Source organism: Rhopilema esculentum, chromosome 7 (genome assembly GCF_057945365.1).
Source record: "Rhopilema esculentum isolate cy_ngs chromosome 7, ASM5794536v1, whole genome shotgun sequence".
Lineage (NCBI taxonomy): Eukaryota > Metazoa > Cnidaria > Scyphozoa > Rhizostomeae > Rhizostomatidae > Rhopilema > Rhopilema esculentum.
The window spans coordinates 6,828,456-6,851,564 of record NC_142821.1 but is presented as its reverse complement, the minus strand read 5'-3'; the positions used below and the strand labels follow the sequence as shown (position 1 = coordinate 6,851,564).

General features: G+C 37.3%; 2 protein-coding genes across 2 annotated transcripts; both read right to left on the bottom strand.

Annotated features, from left to right (window-relative positions):
• Nucleotides 1-219: 219 nt before the first annotated feature.
• Nucleotides 220-11,287, bottom strand: LOC135683151 (uncharacterized). Its single transcript, XM_089109126.1, has 2 exons — nt 10,729-11,287; nt 220-1,212 (listed from the first exon to the last, which is right to left on the bottom strand). Exons 1-2 carry the CDS (start codon nt 10,919-10,921, stop codon nt 758-760), a joined length of 648 nt encoding a protein of 215 aa, XP_088965252.1. The 5' UTR covers nt 10,922-11,287; the 3' UTR covers nt 220-757.
• Nucleotides 11,288-16,851: 5,564 nt separating this feature from the next.
• On the bottom strand, nt 16,852-23,078 carry LOC135683150 (HEPACAM family member 2). Its single transcript, XM_065198325.2, has 3 exons — nt 21,249-23,078; nt 18,559-18,689; nt 16,852-17,972 (listed from the first exon to the last, which is right to left on the bottom strand). Exons 1-3 carry the CDS (start codon nt 21,268-21,270, stop codon nt 17,829-17,831), a joined length of 297 nt encoding a protein of 98 aa, XP_065054397.1. The 5' UTR covers nt 21,271-23,078; the 3' UTR covers nt 16,852-17,828.
• Nucleotides 23,079-23,109: the final 31 nt, after the last annotated feature.

Genomic DNA, 23,109 nt, shown 5'->3' with positions numbered 1-23,109 from the left:
GCCAAAAAATGCAAAACCTACAATTTGTTTTTCCATTTAAATACATTGAAGTAAGCAAGAAATAAGAGTATTTACAAGTTCATCAAGATTAATATCATTAAGCATAATTTTCAAATCAAACTTCGTCAAATTATAACGTTATATTATCGCTATTTCGGCATGTGTGGCAGTTTAGAGGCATGTAAGTGGTACATTTCCATAGAGAAAGGACTGCTGGGGTCAGAGTAAAAAGATATTTGTTTGTGTATAGATCTACCCAAAAATATCGAAAAGGAGCTATCACTATAAAAATGTTGTTGCAAATTCATGCTTTGTGTCCTATTAAATACTTCACTACATATACTTTACAAGTTAAATACTTGGTTCCACGGGCTACAAGGGTTGAGGTTGAAGCAGCAAGATTCTTCTGTCTGCTCGATATAGCTTAATTTCGACTTTGGGTTCCTTTACTTAATTGGTTAAGGGAAGCGCATTCCTACAATGTAAATCAATGTAGAAGTGAAAAACCACAGAATATGAAAACGTGAGAGTAATTTCTTCCTAAGGCGGTACACAGAGTCAGGCAGCGCCGCGAATGTAGCTTTGGTCCTTTAGTTTATGTAGGTCAGCGAGCTACTCGCAAAGGAAGTTCTCGACAAACAGTAAATTGCCTCGTGGAACTACGGCACAACATCCTTGTCACATTGTTGGTTTATTTTCCCCGATTAAAATTCATATTGTTGCATTTGCTTTTGTATGTGTAAATACACGCGTCACTTCAGAAGTTTGCCAGCGATTCAGCTGCCGAAAACTTGATAATATACCAGATCTCGTTATATTCTGGAACGACAGGGGATTTAGATTTATAATTTACATAGAAGAAAAACTGTGGGTAATACAAGTTTTTGTTAGCGTGCATGTTAATGAGTCGTTTCGCTTCAGATCTGCAGTATGACATGCTCTCATAACTATGCATCCACCCCTGGAATCCGTACACCAAGGTGCAAAATGACGGCCTGTAGATGACTCTCACGGAGGGATCTACCTCTCTGGGCACATTCTTCCAAAAATAGTTTGGAATGTAATATTCCGCACTGTATGTTTGCCTTGATTCATCGAAGACATGACTTGTGAGTGGACCCCTCGGCACTTTTGCTCTCTTTGTATTGTTGCCATCAAAGAACTGGTGGAGTTTCCAAACTGGAAGATTGTGATCATCAACAAACAGCTTTCCTTTAAGTGAAAGAAAACATAATGAGTTTTTGTCATACTTGATGGCTAGAGAGGATCAGGGAAACAAGACGATGGCTAGAAGAAGCCCTTGCCGGGAATGTAGATGGTACATTTGTCTAGAATCCCATCCCCCCCCCCCCCCACTCAAAAAACACCCAAAGCACATAAAATAGCATTTACGACAGTGGGAGTCTTGAGGAACCTCTTCATAAGCTCACACTAAATACAACTAAAGCAGAGCAATACATTACAATTTTAATGACTATTTCAACCAATCACTATTCAGAGCGTCGCTGATTGGAAATTTTGCTGTCGTCATAAACTGAGAGTAAACATAAATTATGATAAATTGCCAACTTGACTAAAAGTTAAATGGAAGTGGCAATGGCCTTTACTGAGGTCAGCGGATCAAGGCCTATGAGCAAATTTAGAGTTTAAAAAAGATGCAGGGTTGGACAGTTCCGGTAAAAACGTGGTCCCCCGGTGGGAGACAAGCAACACTTTCAGTGATCTCCCGCACAAGACATGTGTCCTCCCAAAAGGGAACCCTGGTGACAGGGGTGGACAATTCAAGTAAAAATGTTGTCGCCCAGTAGTTACCCTTTAAAACGATAAGCGGTCTCCCGCAGACAAGAATCGGTGCGCGGAAGACGGAAATTTCCATCCCTGAGATGCCTTGTCTTATGAATCCGCATACGCCTATTTATGGACCTACACTATATCCCCTGGGTACCAGACTCACTATATATAAATAAATTATTCTGGTACCCAGGGTATACAATATACAGCTTTAGATTTCATCAATAATTCGAATATTTCAGTAAGCGGCCAGCCATGTATCAAAAACCCATGTTCATGCAATGTGGGTGCAATTAAAAGCTTGTGGTAAACAGAGAGACCAATTGGGAAATATGCTAATAACAGAAATCAGCTGATAAAATCATTCTTGTTTTCATTCTTCGTACAGTGTTGAGTAAAACACGCCTTTTGCTGTTAGTCACGCAGCTTTGGGAAACTTTGTGTTAACGACTTGTTTTTTTCTTTACGGATCGTGTAAGTGTAAGAGGTTTTAGTTGTTTCTTAAATACCAAGGCCTCCAAGAATGAACACAAAACCTTGAAATTTAGGAATAATTCGATAGTAATGCAAGGCTCAAGATTCATCAAGAATTATTTGCTTGCTTATTTGGGTTTTTTTAGAAAGCAAGTCAAATTTGAGTTTTAAGCTATATGTTTTGAAATAGATGTATCCGGCCAGAGCCGACACAAGCAGTGATATACAGGGAAGCGGACATTACAATATTTCCGACGGTATACAGTATATACTACGCATCCATATCTATTTGTCAGTTCCCATTTGCTAGGTATAGGTCTCGTGACCCACTGTGCAACCGAATTTGCTATTTTTCAGATGCAGATAGATTTGTCCATGATGTAGTTGCTTTCTTGCCGAAGTGAAAGCATTTTTTAGTAAAATTCAAAAGGCCATAACTTCTCTTCTCTTCTGCATGGTTGCAAACTTTGCCAAGTACCTCGTCGTGATTGATTTCAGTGTTCAGTCATCAGATTTAACATGCCTTTAGTAAAATTTAGAATGCGTTTTTTATGAGACCTTGCTTTTGTCGTTTCTAATAATAAAATATCGGAAGCTAGGAAGACTATCATCAGCCAGTCTTTAGGATATGACTTGTGGAGAGTCCTTAAATTTTCCGACAGGCATTCAGATTTTCTGACAAACAGCTTTATAGGGGGGCGGCGCGCCATCCCATGTCCCCCATTGGCATCGGCTATGTATCCGGCCTCAGAATCTTAGACTCACAATCTTAAAAATTTAAGAATAATGAGGCTCAGAAAAAAATTGAGTATTCTAATAAATGATATAAGATAACATAATCAAACAAAATTAAAACAAAACATAAACTGAAACACTAAACACCGAAACAATGATGTAATGACATCTTATTATAGCAGACAGCTTCCAGCGACCTTATTATATGCAAGATTATATGGTTGTGCCACTGTAAATGGAGCCTTTGACCGCGCAATCCTGGGACCGACCCACAAAGTCACGTGATAATTCTAAACGTGCGCGGGAATAAATTTAGGCCGAAGGAAAATGATTGCTAACAGACAAAAGAAAACAAAAACATCGGGCATTGAGTTTGATTTCAAGAGTTGTAAATGAAGTAAAGAATGTTTTATTACATTTGCTACGCAAGCCTGGTTCTTCAAATTTTGCTGAGATTGAAATAGTACTTGGAGTTGTAAGTAGCTTCAAATAGCCTGTAATTTATATCACATCAGTTCTGAAACTGGAAGAATGTTTACATTTTCCACTTGGATTTGAGCTGTCGCTGCCAATCATTATCTTCAAATGGAACAAAGAATTGGAATCTTCATGTTGAAATAAGTCTGTGTCGAAGATTTCATGATGTTTGGTTTGGACAACCAGGCCGCGAGCAGCAAATTCCTGTCAAATCTTTAGAAATAACTAAATATTCAAAATGTGGTAACTCGTGACTTGGCCTTCCAAACAACATTGAATTTTAGAATAAAGTGATTTTAACACGACGGTCGGTTTCAAATCTGTGGTCCACTTTGAAAATGGTCTGTAGACACAGCAAGATGCAAAATCGTTAACGTCAACCTTAAAGGGGGCCTATTATAGCGGGACCAAAAGCCGCAAAACTGTGCAAAAATCAACCAAATACTGCAATCCGCAATAAAATTAAGCGCGAAGACGCGGCAGCGATTGCCAAAAAGCCCTATACGGGGTAATTGAAATATGAAATAATTAGAAATATGAAATAATTATATTGAAATATGACGTTTTCCTGAGAAAATATAACTAATTAGATTTTTTGGCTTTGAAATATGAAATAACTTTGGATCTCAGTATGAAATATGAAATAACAAAACAACTGAATACATCTTTTAATGTTGTGTTAGAATTATCTATTTGATAACAGCATTGAATCAACTGACTTTTGATATGTCGAGCTGTTAAGATACCATATTACACCTGGGTTGCTCTTTTAAATTTTTTCAAACTTTTTCGGGGCCTTTATGTAATCTCTATTCTGCGCTGAGAAGTTTTTTAGCATCTTTTCGGTATGGGAGGGGTGCTATTAAACTGTCAATGATATATAAGCGACGAATTGGGTGCTGTCAATGAGAATTCCCTAGACATGAATATTACATCAACCCCTATTATTATGAATTAATTGGGACTGACCATCCCATGAATCATTCTGAAAATTGTACGTATATATTTTGTCCGCCTTGTGGAGACAATGTTCTTCGAAACCATTTGACTCGTGTAAGAGAACACTATGACACCATATAAAACTGCCGAATATTTTTTGGGGATCCTATTTCGTTGTTGGCCCAGTGAGAAGAACGGCCCTGCTTACACGGCCATAGAGGTGCCAGTTACACTATATCACTGTGTTATCCTTCCCTTTTTGGTATGGGCACTATTGTACACATTTCCTCTCCCTCTATTGTTCTAACTGACTGATGGAGCTCTTTTCAACACATTTGGTGTAAATGTAAAGTGAAAAGCCTTGCCGCGGACCGTTATTTCATTTGAAAGCCGCAATCACTGTGTTATCCTTCCCTTTTTGGTACTATTGTACACATTTCCTCTCCCTCTATTGTTCTAACTGACTGATGGAGCTCTTTTCAACACATTTGGTGTAAATGTAAAGTGAAAAGCCTTGCCGCGGACCGTTATTTCATTTGAAAGCCGCAACCGTATTATAGAAGCCGTATAAGAAATTGGCTATAAGAAACGAGTACTGGACAGTCAGAACAATTGAGAAACATCAGTACTCGAAGCAAAAAAAATTAAGAAACTATTAAATCGTGATAAAATTGAGAACAACGAAATTTTGTAAAATCCAAGAACATGATTGCCCTGATGGCCTAGAAATTAAGACACAAGGATAAAAATATACTTCTTACGTCTAAATACAGCGTCAGAACGGAAGCGAATCTCTTGACGTGAGAAAAAAGGTCACCAGCATTTCATAACATCATTCATGACATCATAATTGAGAAACTCTTAAGAAATAGTGAGTATTGAAATTTCCAGAACATTAAGACACTGGAGTACCCAACATAGACCTTTGTTTCTTTAAAAAAATGAGTGTTTACTGAAAAACGCAAGAAGCACCTTTTGTTGAAACCGCAATCCGTAGATAAACCATGTTTAAATCCAGAGGCGGCGCGTAAAAATAGGGACCAGGCCGTGAAGCCGCAGACTTACCCCCCTTAAACCAGGAATAAGTTGTCAAGTCTTTAGTAATTCAATATATTATTCATATTCCCACATAAGTTAGAAAATCAAGCTGAAAGGCCTAAAACAGTTTTCAAAAAACAGGTTCACACCTTGAACTGGTTCGCAGGTTCACATTGACAATGTGTATTATTTATCGCGGGTACAAACCGCATAAACGGGTTTGCTTGAATTCTGTCAAAAGGAGGGCTTAAAATGTCGACATTTACTGCATTCATTAAGCAATCTCGACAGAATCAAATGACTGCGCAAGTTTAGGATCTCTCATAAAAATGAGCAGCGATTTTTTTCATTCAATGATAGAGTTTCAAAATTGCACAATTCTGACCATTGATTGGCAGCATTCCTTTTCAGTCGATTATACGAACTTTATTTATGAAATTATTCGCGACTTTGTTAACAGCGATGATAGCCAAAAAGCCACAATCACTTTCTGGTGTTGCGTTTGTTGTGTAAAATTCCACAAAACCAGAACCCGATCATGAAAAGGATTGATTTGTGAAAACAGTGGCAGAAATTCAGGCTTTCATTTGGGGGGGGGGCAGGCCTACGATTTTCCGACAAGTTAACATTATGGACCATGTCTAATTTTGAAGAAACTGCACATTTTGATAAAAAAGTTGATTTTTTAGAATAAGGGACTCTTCACAAATATTTGCTGACCACGCCATATTTTGATATCAAGATCGATATCTCATCTAAGACGATTGATGATACAAGAGGTAGATCGATAACACTTTTGACAAGTCGCACGTTCATTTTATGCATTTTATCTTGTTTTCTTCAGTGGGAAATACGTTTTAAAACTTTTATTCGGAAGAATCCGATGGAAACTTCGGCTAATCTTTACGGAATTGAAATTAAATATACAATTCACAAGCAGTTTTGATTTTGGTCAAGTATTGTTTGTTTGATTATTTAGTACTGGCTAATATTTTATCAGCTATGCTATGTTCAAATTTTGCAAAAGGGCACAGAGAGGTTATAGAGGCCCCTGGGGTAAAAAAGGAAAATGTAGATCACCTGCGAGCGAAGCGAGCCGAAAGTTTGCTCTTAGATTAGCTTGAAATTCATTTTCAGAACGATTTCTTGGAGTAATTTCGACACGTCAAACGGTTGTAAATTATCAGACAAAAGCCCGAATTTTCCGACGACATCGCCGATTGTGGGGGGGGGGGGGACCGAGCCCCCCCCAAACCCCCATAATTTCCGCCACTGTGTGGAAAGCAATCCAGATCATCGCCCCACTTTCGTTCAGTCAATGAATGATTCAAATTGTTCGGACGGAAAATTATGAAAACCAGTTCATTTTAATTTCTTTTGAAGCAAGAAAACACAAAACTTGATCAGCTAAAAAGATTTTTCTGGAGAACAACAATCTTTTATTAAAAATTCGAACTATAATTTATATCATTTCATTGAAAGTTCGAAAAACACGTCATAGTGTCATTAAAAAGCGAATAAACTCATGTCGAGTTTTTTTACCGCAATTATAAATGATGGAAGCAATTAAAGTTGAAGTAATTTTAATTTATCATTGTGGAAGTTGGCTCAGGATTGGTTGTTTCATAATTTCTGCTACTTCGATCTTTGACGATCTTCCTACGTCATGATTTTTCTAGGACCAGCTATAGACAGGGAGCAATGGCCTCCCTTCATCCTATGGTGCCCATGCTTCGATGCTTGTGCCTCTTTTTACTAACAAAATTCAACCCAGTAGCTACTTTAGCCCCGATCCACCCTGTTTTCCCCCTTTAAAACTCAAATCACGAAATTTGATTCTCTGCTATGAATCTTAGATAAACTCAGTTCATTACATGTCTGGTCCCTTGGATTCTGCCTAACTAACTCCTTACAAATTCTCTTGGTATTAAGAAACCCCGGATGTAACGAACTCTCCCTATTACGAACCGAATTTTAGGTCCCTTTGCCATAATTTCCCTTGATTTAACGAAATTTTCATAAATTTTTCATCTGTTATTTTTATTTGTTTATTTCCCTGTTCATTTATCACTTTCTCTTGGGACAAATCATTTTGCAATCAGCAAAGAGACATTGGTAATGAGCGACGACAAAATTTTGTTGAGAGTCCCAGATGGAGAAGCAGAAGAAAACAAATAAGAATTTGGAGTAATCGAAGACGTCATTCAGCCGCGAGAAGATTCTACTGTAATTACATTAAAATTGTTAATGTTCAATTTAGATTACGGGCGATTTCGGCTTAAAGGTTCCTTTAAAAAGAAAGATATTTACCAGGTAGAAGCTATCTCACACGAATCGTGTAATAATTCTTGCAAAATAAGCATCAAATATGCTTCATGTTGAAATATATTTGACGGACTATGGAATTATGGGCGGTGAAAGAGTTGTCCCATAATCCCGTTCACAATAATTCCCACAGATTTCGCGTCACAGAAAACTGTTGCGGTCATTGCGGTGTTTTCAAAAACTATAATGGCTTTCTGTGACGTAACAGCCAAGGGATCTACCAGTTGGTATATCCCTTGGTTGTCACCTCAACGTAACGTAACAACCTAGTTCGTCTTAAAACAAGAAATCCGTTTGAATCAACTGGGTTCTAGAATCGATAAAAATGATCGCGAGAAAGTCTGATTTTGAAGAAGCATTATTCAGCCAACATTCTTTAGGATCTCCCTTAACCTACCTAAAAATAATCCTGGGATATTTTACTTGACGAAGAAGCATCCAACCTTCCAGACGTTTCTGGGCTTTACCTTATAATTTTATGCCTATGTTATTTAAGGGTTTTGGAAACAGTGAATGTAGAAAAAGATTTGAGAAAATAGAGGGAAATTATGGGTTAGTGAAACGACAAATGCTTGACTCAAAGATGTGACCTGCGCCTGGACGTTGCTCTACCAACTTGGTCTTTGGAATATAATTCTTAATTAAAGCGTGCTTTATAAGAAAACCGAGGCTCGGTAAGATCACCATGGTAATAACAGACATAGCAACTGCATAGCGTCTGGTGGAAAATCAGATGCAACAGCAACCAGTGTTTAGAGTTTACCTCATGTTAACAAAACAGAGGAGATTTGATAGGGTAATCAACCATGTGTTAAAAATGTCATGCAACAATTTTATTGAGGGGCCTGAAAAACGATATAGGTATGTAAAAGTAAAAAATCCATGTTGAAATAAAAATATTGAGAACGCCAGAGGCTCAAATTGCCCGAAAAATAAGAACATCCAGGCGCAGCAAAGGTTGTCTGGTTCTTATTAAAGATAGTGTTAGTAAGAGATGTCTTTCCAAAGAACATGCGGTGTGGGAAAACATCGGAACTTTTATATATCGCAGTGGAAAGCCAAAGTTAAGGAGAATAATGGAATGTTTTTAGAAATAATGCTACGCTTCTCTAAACATGCTAGCTCAATAAACCTTTAAATAACGATGGAACTAATGAAATCAGTAAAAGGTAAAAATACATCTCTCCTGCCTCTCAATAATTCTGACCCATTTCTATTAGTTCAACTTCATTTGCACCCATTTCTTAATTCCGTAAAGTAACCCTCTGTACCTCTTATCTGCGATGCTAAAGAATTAGCTAACAATTTAATGAAGAATCTGTCTTGGTTAAAAGCCGATGAAAGGAGCTGAAAGTCATTCCAGTCAATATGTACGTACAGTAAACTCCCAATAACTCGAACCCCCGATCACTCGAACATTCGCTATATCGAACTGATATTGCATTCCCTTTGCCCAATACATTCAGTAAAATTTGCCCCCATTAACTCGAATATTTGCTATCTCGAACCATTTCATTAGTCCCTTGGAGGTTCTAGTTATCGAGAGTTTGCTGTATCTGGTTTCTTTTGCACTGTCTGGGAACAAACACTGTTCACATTCCAGCCGTAGTTCCTGTAACGATAAGTGTCTCGCTTAGATATTTAAATGCGTCATTTTAAGGTCATTTATTTGGCCTTTGGTTATAATACTTTGTAGCTATATTGACATTTGTCTGTTTCAGATTTGCTGTTATGCTACTCATCTGGATATTCTGTCCCAAATTGGCCTAGATCAACCTAAGCGGATCTCATCTTGACTATAGTAACTCTTTGTCTCCAAATGATAAAGATAACATAAGAAACAGGATATAACTTTAGGATTTAAATTTTTTTGGTTAATGAATATGTGAGGTTATTAGTGTTGATGCTGAACTTGACGGGTCATGTGTCTTTTAAATGCCGTTTAGTTCATGATATCACATTATGTAACCGAATGTTTTACGGCTTTCTAGACATTCTTAACACTGTACAAAGGTGAATTATTCTGAAGGGTGAGGCGGGGTCTTGAGTTAGCAAATGCAGCACTCTAAGAAAGTTAGTTCGTGGGGACATTCACTCTTGCAAAAAGTACAAGATTGGGAAAAAATAATTTTGAAACATTTTTCTGATACTTCAATAAGATTTCTACCAGCGATATTTCCACTACTAGTGATTTTCCCAAATGTGTATTTTATGCTGAGGCTTGGACATTTGCAGAATTACAAAAAATTGAGGAGAACAACTATTGGTTAGGAATGACATTTGTTACCTGGCTTGTCTTTGAGATTTGTTGATTCGAACAAATTTTGCCCGAAAAGTAGTACCCTGCTATTAAAGAATCCACTCAAGTTACTTTGCTGAAATCACATTGCTTTCCACCCACCACCCACACTTGGATATAAATTTCCGCCTACCCTTTGCTCATTATTCAATGTTTTATGCTTGGAGAAGTGTTTGACGAACAATGCTTTGATATAATATTTTTCTGTTCTTTTCGTACCATATACTAAAGGAATTAAAGATCTACCCTGGGCATCCTCCAAACAACGTGCAAAACAAAATGATTGGTTTGCGACTCTTTCAAATTGGTTTTTCCACGATGAATATAACAGCTAGAGGGCAATTTTAAGTTAAGATTGTTTTTTGAAAAGGCACAAAAACACGATTCTCCACCAAGTCTCTTGTCACTTGGGGTTAATTTGGCGTTCCTACATTCAGCTTTTCTTGGCTGTATAAGGATATATAATGGAGATACATGAAAGCACAATCTGCTTCATCCGGTTCACATTATATATAAGTATATTTTGTCCCAAAATTCGAAATCTTATCACTAATGGCTTTCTTTAAAGCGATTTTAAAAGCTATAATTTTGCTTTTAATCATCACTTTCTTAAGATGACACTTCAAAGGGAATGTTGTCATATCTCTTACCTCGTCCAGAAACTGACACCCAAATAGACGGCTTGTAACATCGTAGCTCCAATTTTCCTATACGCTTCACAAGCTTGAAGTGTGGGCATGTGTCTTCTTTACAGTATGTATGAATATCAGTTGGAATAGATAACGAGCCTATTCGCTCCACAACAAAACAAAAAACAAGAAAGATCCAAACTGTGTCTTTCATCTTTAAGAATCCCGAAGGAAGAATCCAAAGGGTTTTAAACGTAACCTCACCAGATATGAGTTGCACGATGTATGGTTTTATCCAATATGTGATTGCTTATGCGGTGTGGATTGCGTTTTATATCTGTGGATTTTGTTGTTTCCTTGATTGATGGTGGGTCAAATTACCAACAGACCTTATAGTCAAATCTGTCTTTGATACACACTGACAACCAATCTCGTCGTAGTGAATCTTATACTGCTATGCTGTGAGTGAGTCGTAGGCTTGATGACCGCTCTGCCTAAAGCTCGTCGGGCGCGACAACCCAAACAAAGACCCATATCGCATTAACATTTTAAGTCTCCACTGGCATTTCATTCTGGGAAGAGGCCTGTCTTTGTAATCATAATTGGAGCGTCGTCAAACCTTTTCAGCTGTTGAGCCTCTGGTATGGTCGTAGTGGGTGGTTTGTTGCAGATATAAAACTCTCCATTCCATTAGTCATTCACGATGTATATCAATAAGATCGGCTTCAGATGACGTATGGAGGCATTCGACACCGAGATTTTAGGATGGAAATGATGAAATGATGATAGACGATAGAACTAATGAAGATGATGATGTTGTTCTAGTTAATTTTCATTACAAACAAAAAGGTTTTTGTGTGGGTATTTTTTTAGAATAAAGAAAGGGGTATCGCCTACCAGGGGTACATCCAATGCTTCCAATATATTAGCAAGTTATTTTTCGGAGATAATAGGGTATTGCAGTAGTAACGAATTAATGAAGGAAATATTTAGTTGATTGGCTGTTCATTTAAAAAGGCCTAAATGACACAAATGAAATATCTTCATGCATCTTTGATATCATGTAAAGATTTGAAAAGGAAACCATTTTCCATTTACGTATGTCGTCCTCAATAGTACCATGAAGCTAGAGCCTCGAAAACGAGTGGTGTGGCACATTGGAAGAGTGGAGTCGGCCAGTGGACGGCCATAAAACAAGGGGTATGAGCATCTTTCTTCCCTCTCCTCTTACACTATTCGACTCCACTCTTCAACTGAGATTCTGGTACCTAGGGTATCTCAATAGTTAAAAGAGAAAACAGTGGCAGACGCTATACGTTTTAACTGTAGCAGAGCCCAGCATCAAACTGAAATTGCATTATCTAATGCTTTGAAACTCTCACTTTTAATATTCAGGATTCTGAATCTTAGACGTAGAAGATGTGTTTGTAAGGTGTGGAAGAACGTTTTTGAGAGAAGATTGGAAAGCCGGAAACACCTCTTTTTTTAATACTTGCCTCCTTCAAGTTACTTCTTATAGGCAGTCCGATTCAGAAAAGATGTAAATTACTGTAAAAAGATATTTAACAAAAAAGACACCAAAAAGTTGGGGGGGGGGCTATAGCCCCTGCTAGCCCAATGGCTACGCGGTGCCTGACGAGACAATAGCATTTAAGGGCATAGAGAGATCCACAAAGATCCAATCAGCAAGGTGATTAAAAATGCTCTGAAAATGAACACGCGCTAGGCTGAGACAGCTCAAATACAAAGGATAAACCTGTACGTAATAGGCTTTCTGTCTTGAATGTCTTTAAATTTAAGAAGGCAATAATGATATTTACGATGATGAATAACCTTTGCGCCTGATATCCACTGAATCCAATGAAGAATATTTATGCAAAGTTGACCTTAGATAGCTTTCACGAAGCTGCAAAGAGTAGTAAAATTTATTGAGAAGATTTTTCATGAAACCTGAAAGGGCCTTTTTAACTAACTAGGGAACAATCGCCCCTCCAGCCCTAATGATTTCCCATTGTTTTAAGCTTATCGTCCTCCTCTTGATATATACAAAGGTTCCCCCCTCCCCCCACAGCTAATTTCCTTTGGAAAAGGCTATGAAACTTGAACCATTCAGTACTCAATTTTGGAATTATTTCAAATTTATTCCACTTTAGAACTGTTTGTTCTTTTCTAAAATCTGATTGTTAAAGTGCCTGTGACATGATTTTCGTACTTTTGGGTTTATATATCTATTCTTATGTTAAAAGGCCTGTTATTTTCATTTCTGAGGTTACTTTTTACGTTTCGTGAGAAATGACGGAGTTATTGGCGAGCTTCTACGCCAAAATTCGCCATCTTGGTTTTCAGAATGAGTAGACAGTGACGTCACGGGAGGGACCCGATCGCCTCCTCCTTCGAGTTTTTATATCGTAGTCAATGAGGGAAATCTAACAGGTCCAAGATGAGCAATTTTTCCAGAGAAAGTAGTGGCAGCGAGAATGAGATTTTTGAAGGTAGCGCTTACATTGTTACAATAACGAGTTCATCCCATGACGTCACAAGAGAACGGCGAATGATGATAAGGCGACTTGGCTAGGCCGCACTATTTTGCTTAATTTAAATATCAAAACGCTTTTATTTCAAAAAAAAGTTTAGATCTACTATAAGAGCAGTGCAACGCTTCAATTAAGAGAATAAAAAAAATCATGTCACAGGCACTTTAAAAACAAACCTGTTTTGTGAGATGCGACATCACGTGATTTTCAAGAAAGCCCAAGGAGCTATATATAAAAAATCGTTGGGTTAGAGGAAAATTTGACTGGAATACTAGCATTAAAATTGTTTTGTTTCAAACCTTTTTTCTAATGGTTGGTGCTGCTTCTTTTTGCATTCCAAACGAAGAGCTTTACTTATTTTCTTTAACTGGTTACTTATATCAAATAAACTTATTTTTTTATAAGAAACAAAGGTCGATGTTGAGTACTCCAGTTTCTTAATGTTCTGCAAATTTCAATACTCATTGTTTCTTAAGTGTTTCTTAATTATGATGTCATGAATGATGTTATGAAATGTTCGTGACCTTTTTTATCACGTCAAGAGATTTGCTTCCGTTCCGATGCTGTATTTAGATGTGGGAAGTATATTTTTATCCCTTGTGTCTTAAGTTCTAGGCCAACAGGGCAATCTTGTTCTTGGATTTTACAAAATTTCGTTGTTCTCAGTTTTATCACGATTTAATAGTTTCTTAATTTTTTTGCTTCGAGTACTGAAGTTTCTTAATTTTTTCTGACTGTCCAGTACTCGTTTCTTACAGCCAGTTTCTTATAATAAAATGAGTGTACATATATATTATACATCAGCATCATGGGGAGGTCGTCGATTTCGACGGATCCTATCACTGCGATGGCAGTAGTGTGGTCCACCTTTGATTTGATGGTGTAGTTGCGATTGTGGGATCTTAGGTGACCAGCCTGGGATGCACATATAGGACCACAGATGTTGCAGTGGAAGCACCGCCCAGGGGGTGGTAGCAGGGCCGCCGAGAAAATTTGGAGGCCCTGAGGCAATAACGGAGAATGAGGGCCTTGCAAGCGAAGCGAGCAGAAAAATTTTGCGGCCACGCCCATTCTTTCAATTCGCTCATCTGCTTAAATTCGTTCATTCGTTTGAAATGTTTCACTGTTTGCGGGCATAATTGTTTTAACTTTATTTAATTTTACTCCAAAACAGTATTCATTACTTTATGAGGCCCCCCTATACCTCAAGGCCCTGGGGCTATTCTCCCCCCCCCCTGCGTCCCTCTTTGCGCCCCTGTGTCCCCTGTATCCCTTTTTTCTCCGGCGTCGCCTTTCCTTTACTTCGCCCATCCTCTTCGGCGAGCTCCGAGGTAGTAGGGTAGTAGACAGCATATATTCTTGTACTAAAATAAACGATTTTCTCTAGAGGCACATCTCACAATCTATAACAAAATAATCAGCTATAGACACTAGAAGTTTTCGACCTTATCACTTGAGTAAAGGCTATAAGTTTGAATAAAAATCAGTAATTCTAGTAGGAAAATAGAAAATCAGAAAAAAAATTGAGCTTGAAAATTTAACAACCAATAAATGCCCATGAATCCTTGATTTACAAGCTGGGCTTTGATGTCAATCCCAAACATCATTCTTCCGTTTTGCAAAAAATTCCAAGCTCTATTGTGTCTTTATTTAGCTACTTATAACTTCAGTTAAATTCAAACTTGCCCAGGCAAAGACAAAATTCCCCTTAACAGTTGGTTTATTACGGAAGTGAAAGTAAATGGTGCATTATAGAGTATTATTACGACAACTTGAACCTTCAAGAGAACGATAAAAATGGTTTGAGTCAACAAATGTTCCAGTCAGCGAAGGTTTAATCGTGTTTGAGAAGGTTCAAGGGGAATGCAAAAACATTTCGAGTTGATGAAGTTCGAACTACCTTCTAGGTCTAGGCAGTGTTAAGTTAAGTTCTTCTTCACACATGTAACAAATGCCCCCCCCCCCCCCCCCTCTACTCTAGCAACACTATCTTGCCATACCTATTTAGCTGGAAGATGCTTATGGCTTTGAAGTAGCTTCGATAATCATACATTTATATTCTCACGGTTTGAAAAATATTCACTTGCAACTATGCTATTCAATGTTCAGTAATTAAGAATGGTTTATTGCTAGCAAGGTGAATATAAATAACGATCATTTTTCTTTCAACTGAATTCGCCAGGCTTTTGAATTGCATTTTTTGTTTTGGCTTGCTCAAAACATGATATAGGCTTGCATCATTCGAAAGCAATAAACACTTCAGCATTTAACATTAAATCGTGGGTAAATATATAATCTGCATGTCAGATTGTTTAAGCCTTTCGCCGGTTCAAATCAGTCAAAGTCTTTCCGATCTGTTTATTCATTGTTTGATGTAGTATAATACTAATTTTGATCCGGTTTCCTCTCTATCCCTATAACCTTATAATAGGCTGGCGTCTATGCTTGATTGCAATGAGAATCTTTTAACCTAATGAGTCAACTTTTCAAAGTCTAATTTCATGTTAAGTTTATACACTGGTATTTAAACGTACTGAGTGGTAGGATCCGAGGCTAAAGGAACCTCCGCAATCACTCATCCTCTATGGACGTATGCCACTTTTCCCTACCACCATGATTATCTTACTTCATTTTTGTTGTACTTGTTATCTTACTCAGATAAAGTTGACATCCGCTATATTGAATTCCTGCTATCTCGTATATTCGCTATTTTGAATGATTTTTCAATAACACTTTGCTTAATCATAAAGATATATACAGAAGAACCGTTCACTGTCTTAACTGCCGAAATGTTAGCTTCTGGATGCCGCACTGACGTCAAGCATGGCGCTCGAACAGAATTGCCGCCCCACCACAGATCAGTGCGCCCCATCCCGTTATGCGAGTAAGCTATGTTGTGAGATTTTTCAGGAGGCCACGTGCTTTGTCAAGCCCTCTGCAACATTGACTTATGTAAATCCCGTTCTCCTTCAAGAACCAAGCAGAATTGCATCCACCTTAGTCAACCGCAGGAAATTGTTTAAGAAATAATTCTCATTTTTGGAATTTTTAGATTTATGAAAGGTGCCACGGCTACTTTGACATTAACATAACCATTTGCTATATCGTGACCATTTCACCTTCTGCAAAATGCAATTTTGAGCAAAGTTTTTTTTCAAAATCGAGGATTTTTAGCGATATGTGAGTGCTTTTTCGGTGAATATTCAAATTTATCAGCAAATTAAGGCTGTCTCACTCACTTTGTTGGCAAATGAGGCCTAAACACCTCATTAGAGCGAAAAAGCTAGCAATAGCACTGCTTACACCCTCTTAATTTAAGAACAAATTAAGAGCAATCCCACCTCAGATTTTCGAAAAATTAAGAACAGTCAGTCTGAACTGAGAACAGTCTAAATTTACTGGTTTTTATAAAAGAAGAGTGTAAGTCAAGGGTATTTCTTTGTTCCCTCGATTTTAATGAAACTGGAAAGGCATCTGCTCCTCTGGACCTCCTGATAGCAGTCTTAATTGTAGTCTTCACAAATGAGGAATATGTATCAAGCAAGTATTCCAAACCTAATGCTTTGCAGTTTCCATCGTAAAGGAGTAGAAACCAAAGAAAAAAACTAAATTCTAAAAAATTTGCTTTTTGTAGAAAATCAATAATTATCATTATAATGACCCGCATAATGTAATAAAATAATATAATTAACAAAAGTTGGTTACTCATGCTTTTTTAACAATATTTATCAGTGTAAGAAATATATTGTGACGAGCGTTAATTAAAACTATGTTATACGTTAATGCGCAAAGTTGAATTATTTTTCATAACATTCATAACTTTTCATAATATTTTCAATCATTTAATGATCTGAAGTTTTTAAACTTCCATTCTAAATGCTGCATTTAAGCCAAAAACGTTCTTTAGTGGCCCCAAGAAGAATTATATATATCCTACTGCTGTATGCGAATGAGAGGCTTGCCAAGCCAACCAGTTTCATGCAATGGTAGAGCAACAGGGGAGAAAAAGGGGTGAAGGGGGCGGGAGGGAAGGGAATGGGGGAGAAAGGGCAAATTTATGGGGGGATTGATTTTGATACTCGTCAAAATCTGACGAGGAAATGTGGGGGGGGGGGTAAACCTTTGGTGAAGTATTTTGCGCTTTGTACTTATGATTCTCAAACTGCCACAACATTACCAAAGTTAATCATGGGGGTTCTCTATTGGTTCAATGCGTCTTTCTTGTTGGTAAAAGGGCATTCTCGGTAAGTAACCTAACAGTCGTTATTTCACCCACCCCCTCCAACACTTTTTGGAAGATGGCGTCATTATTGGTTTCAAAGGTCAATGTGCGACATTCACAAGTTCCAGGTTAAAAGCAAAGCTGTGCTAATTTGAATCGAATAACTCTTACATTTCTATTAGATATTATAGTAATCGACCAAACAGACGTTCCAAAGGACATGTGAATTTGCAGGGTCCTGGAAGTTTTAGGGTCCGGCTTGGCTTTCTATCGCATACCAGCAACTAAACTTAAAAAGATTAGGTTAGTTTCAACTAATTACCAGACTAACTTTTATAAAAATTCCTAAACTGCTTTGCTTAAAATTAATGCTTTTTCTTTGTGCTGACAATTGAAACAACATCGACTATAGCCCAAGTCAAAAGAGAATCTTTGCTATTGGAAACAAGGCATGAATACCGGCCAGCAGCATCCATGTTAACCTTGCGTAGGTGCAGCGTATCTGAAGTCTGAAAACAAATAACAAAGTTTACTTTCTTACGCATACAGGACAGTTCATCTCATTGTTGACTGCAATCAGCCCTACTGAGAAGGTAGAGTAAAAAAGACTAAAAATGCCTAAATAATTTGTCTATACGATATAACATGAAATGAGTCTTAAAGAGGTTCATGGTATCCCAAGTCTGGTCAAATAGTTTAATCATATGATATCTATGCTTAGGCAAACTTTTTGATTTATTGATATTCTGACAATATGCTGTTTACAATATTCATAATTGCTGTTATTCTAATTAACTTGGCCTTGAACAATATTACAATTAATAAACAAATATAAGTTTGCTCTGAGCCTTTTCTTGCAAAAACTTAACAACGTTCAAGTTAATCTCTGAAAAGCTTCTAGCGGAATTTGTAAAACGAGCCTTTGCTAAATAGGGTGTGATAACAACCCCTGCACTTATCTTTTATAACAATTCTTCTTCGTAAGAGTTCTTCTTTTTATTAATAATGTCAATTTAACAGGAAAGTTCTAATGTTCTGCATTTTGTCAGTGTCTTCTTTAGCTTACAGGATTGGACAACAGGGATAAACCCTTACCTCTCCAATAAGGCATTTCGTATTTTTGTACCAAGTGAAACGAAGGTTTTTCCCTACAGCTTTACAAAACAGTGTCAGATCTTTTCCAAGTTCAACCATGCCTGATTTGGGATGCTCTTCAATAATTGGAACTGGCGAAGAAACGCATATTATTAATAATATTGTTGATAGTAAAATAATATCTTTTCGTTAATAATGCTTGTGATATCATTTCGTTGATAATACAAATAATGAAAATAGAATGTCTTATTTGCGATTAGATACGGCGCTAGTTTGTGCTATAGCAAAGCTAATGGATACCAAGTGAATTTTATGCTTGGCATTTTTCACTTTGATAAGCATAAAACCAGTAGCGGCGCCACGGGGGGGGGGGTCGGGGGTGGACTAGGGGGGACACGTCCCCCCAGCTCGCAGCAGACTCGATTTTGTATTTTGTCTAAATTCGATGAGAAAATGTTGGGGGAGGGGTAATATTTTGATACCGTACTTTTTGTGCTGTAATCCTATGATTTTCAAACTGCCAATTTTCAAACAAAAGTTAGTCATAGGCGTTCCCTTCGGATAAAATTGGCGTTCCCTGTTGGTTAAAAGGGCGTGGCTTAAATTTTTTTGGTTTGTCCCCCAGGCCTTAGTGGCTGGCGCTACCATTGCATAAATCCCCACAATGTTGACGAGAAGAGTAGATTCAAACACTAGTTGTGAGACTTCGAGGCCATTCATGATTGAGTCATTTCAGTGATGAAAATAACCTTTCTGGTCGCAACCCCAATATAGGTCTACATATTTAAGGTAGCTGGAAGTCCTAATACGTCCTTGCTAATTATACATAAAAGCTCTGATGTTATAAAATTATGTAAACTCAATCCTTGCGATACGAAGAATATTTTTCTCTGTGCTTTACATGGCTGTTGGTTAGCTCATAGTTCCTCTTTTAAATGGAAAGTGGTCTCCTGTTTGAAAATTTTTTATCCTCAAACTGCTTAGTAGAAAAGTATTCTGGAAATCTACTGCTTTGCCACAGATTGTTTTTCATTTGCTCATGATTTATGCGCTGACAGGAAAAGTTTTTAAGTTAATTTTTAAGTTTTGCGACTATTTTTGGTGTTATATTGAACACTATCATAATCTTCTTTTCAGAGGAAGGAAAGTATTCAATAATCCTAACCATGCTGATACCTTCTGTCGTGAAATGATAACACTTGTGAAAAAAGTTGATTAACCCTTGGCAGCTTTGTGGAGAAAGCTGATTACATTTATATGATAACAAATATCATAGTCATCTCGAAAATTTGCTGAATGTATGGTTTTGTCTGAAAATCTCAAAGGTTATTTTATTCGTCTATAAATCTTGCCAATAAGAATTCAATGTCTTGTGTTTCTGGAATTCAGTCAGCCAATTTGACGGGAGACTGTCATGTGATGATTTAAATTTGGTTTAGTCAACTGTAACTTATTAAATGATACAAATGGAATGGGAACAAGATTAGTCGGGAAGGATGGAATCGAGTGGAAGTGTGACGTCATCAAAAATCAATAAACTTCTGATTAGAATTTCAGAATTCTGACCCCATAACCTTAAATAACGCCAAAAATATCTCTTTGCTACCCAGAATGAGACAATCAATCTGGTCATACATAATAACGCTCAGTTCCTATAGCTCCGAGTAAACATCACGGATGTGAAATATTTATAAGTGCCTTTAGGCAAATGTTCACAGCTCCCACTCGTTAACTACTACGCAACAGATAAATTCAAGTTATTTTCCGCGATAAAACTGAAGAAGATATAATCGTTACTTAACAGCCTTGTGTCGACTTTGCTATAACATTCAGAATCATATCGTGTCTCTGACGGTTTACATTGTGCTAGAGAGTTCTCAAATAGCTAAATAGAACGCGTGAGCTATTTTCTTCCCATGCAAGTGTCAAATTATTATTCTTTAAGTTCCTAAAAGAGTTGGTTTCTCATAGTCTCTGACCTTCGAATGTCTTCTCGTTGCGAAAGGAATCACTTTAAAAGTAATATCAATTTTATGAACGCTGAAGTGTTTGATATTGGAGTGTTTAATATTGGAGTGTTTAATATTGGTGTTTAATATTGGATTCTTATACTAACATGAACTTTAACGCCAATACTGAGCATAGTTTCACTAGAAAATATTAGAACAAATCATATTCGAAGGTCAGTTAAAGCTTTTTTGACAACTTGATATCTATGACGACGATATTGAAAATTTAGCGATCTAAGTGATTACTTCCTTCAAATATACTATCTAAAATTTGATTTTTGATGTTCCTTTCACAAATTATAGCTTAAACTAATCTACAAACTTTTCTCCATGTTCTCTCCAGCTTTAGCGATTAATTAATAGATGCAAAATGCACTTTAAAATAAATAATTGCCATTTCCGTAAAAATGTTTGCAAAAATTGAAGGATCAAATATTTAACTGAAAACTTCTTCTGTAGGTAGCACGGCGAGTTGACTTCGATACAACAGGAAGAGAATTGGAGGTGTTTACGAACCATACAGGTAGGCCTAGTCCCACGTTTACACAAAATTGAAATTCTTCGCATAACTTGGAGTTTGATCTTAAGCCGGTACATCCGAAACCGGAAGATTTTAAAATAAGAATTTCCATGTACTATGTTGATGATCACCTAAGCAGATGCTTTCATCAACAGACATACCTTCGCTAAGTCTTGTTGGCATCTGGACTTTTCTGTTTATCAACTAAACCAACAAGCAAATATGTGTTTTGTGGGTGAATATAAATTCTTCTGATAGACAGCCGATATCCCAGCGTGTCAACTGCAGTAGGTTGGCTGAAGCGAGATCCGTATTCTGCAACACGAGTTTGAAGATGGTGAATTTTAGGCCATCAGTGTTGCTTGAGCCTAGTGAGTGTATAGATTAACGAAGCGACAAGATGCACAAAATCGTTTGTTAAGATCAGTTAGCAGAATCTGACCTGTTCATTAAGCACGTGAGATTTTCAATTCGAATAAAAGATCGTTAGTACCTGCGCATGCATTTAAAAGCACTGCACAAAACTAGGCTGAATTCACGCTAATTAACTATGCATAACTATGGCAACCATTGCAACTTGAACGTTCAACACCAGCCGCGTATTGGCTACACTCTCATCTTCGCCTCTTCTTCACTCTCAAAGGATTACGAAAGTTGCTTGCTTTCCCTTAGAGATTTGTATCTCCTGAAGAATCAAAGAACAAGGGATGAAAGGAATCTGAAGCTAAATAAATTTACTGGATACACAAGATGCGCGTAGAATTCCCTTGGGACTGGCAAGCTGCAATCTTGTTTATCTGGTTTCATGGTACTATGAGAAAGGAGATAAACGATTGTTTTTACAAAAACAAAAAGGCGTCCCAATTTGTCCGAAACGCTTTGTTGAAGATTGCCTGAAATTTCTGTCCAAAAATTTCACTGTAGATTGCTAACTGTGAAAAGTTCTTCGGGGCTATTCTGAAGCCACTTAAAATGAGGGACAAACTCCAAAATTTATTGACTCTGAATTTCCGCGATCTCTTCACAGATGCAGATGGTAGGACGTCTTTAGGATATGATGTCAAAGTAAATGAAAAAGCCAGTCTCACTAAGATCTTATAGCCGGATGAACAAAAACCTACAGCGGTTTTCGGAAGGGCCATGAAAGTAGATATGAGGATAATGAAAGCAGGATAACTATGAACGACCATTCCTATTTCGTAGTAGCTATCTTCTTACTTATTAATGTTTTTGTCACGGCCCCCTGAAAAACAGTTCTCATGGACTGACCGTGCCTAAATGTAAATGTTATAAATAATTATTACCGTGCCTAAATAAATAAAAATGTAAATGTAAATGTAAAGGATTGATGATATTCTCTTTTTTGACCGAGTCAAATCTGCAAAAGTTTTGCGTAAACACCATCAGCATATAAAATTCACCGCTATATGACATTTCATTCTTTATTCACGGTAACCCTGTCGGCAAAGGCCGCTTTTCAGGAGACCGTGATAATGAACTTCTAAGTATGAATTCTAGCGGGTTCATACCTTGACAAAATTTTAAACAAGTCAAGAAAATATTTTATTTGCTATTAACTTTAGATAACTCGTAATAAACTACAACAATTACGAGGACAGCCCTAAGGTTATCGGCACATTACCACCAACCCAGGTCTCTTTAATGATCCGGCAGTGCGAACCCAGTGACCTACTTGAACAGTTCATGTTGAACACAAGCCGTGCGTTTCAATGGTTTAGTCCGGTACCATCCAAATCTGGTTCACGCCCTTTTCATCCAAAATCTGCAGGTATATTCTAACTGAAACACTAGAACAGTATGATACACTAGTGCAAAATTATTCATTAAAAGTTTGTTCAACAATAGATTTAAAAAGCAGTCTCGTAACTAAATATGTCTTTGACATTTGCTATATTCTAGGGCCTAAGGCAATAAGGCATAAAAGCTGTGATGACTGACTGACCTGTTTGACTTAAGAACAATTCAGGGGCCTAAGACCTGTATGACAGAAAATGATGACGC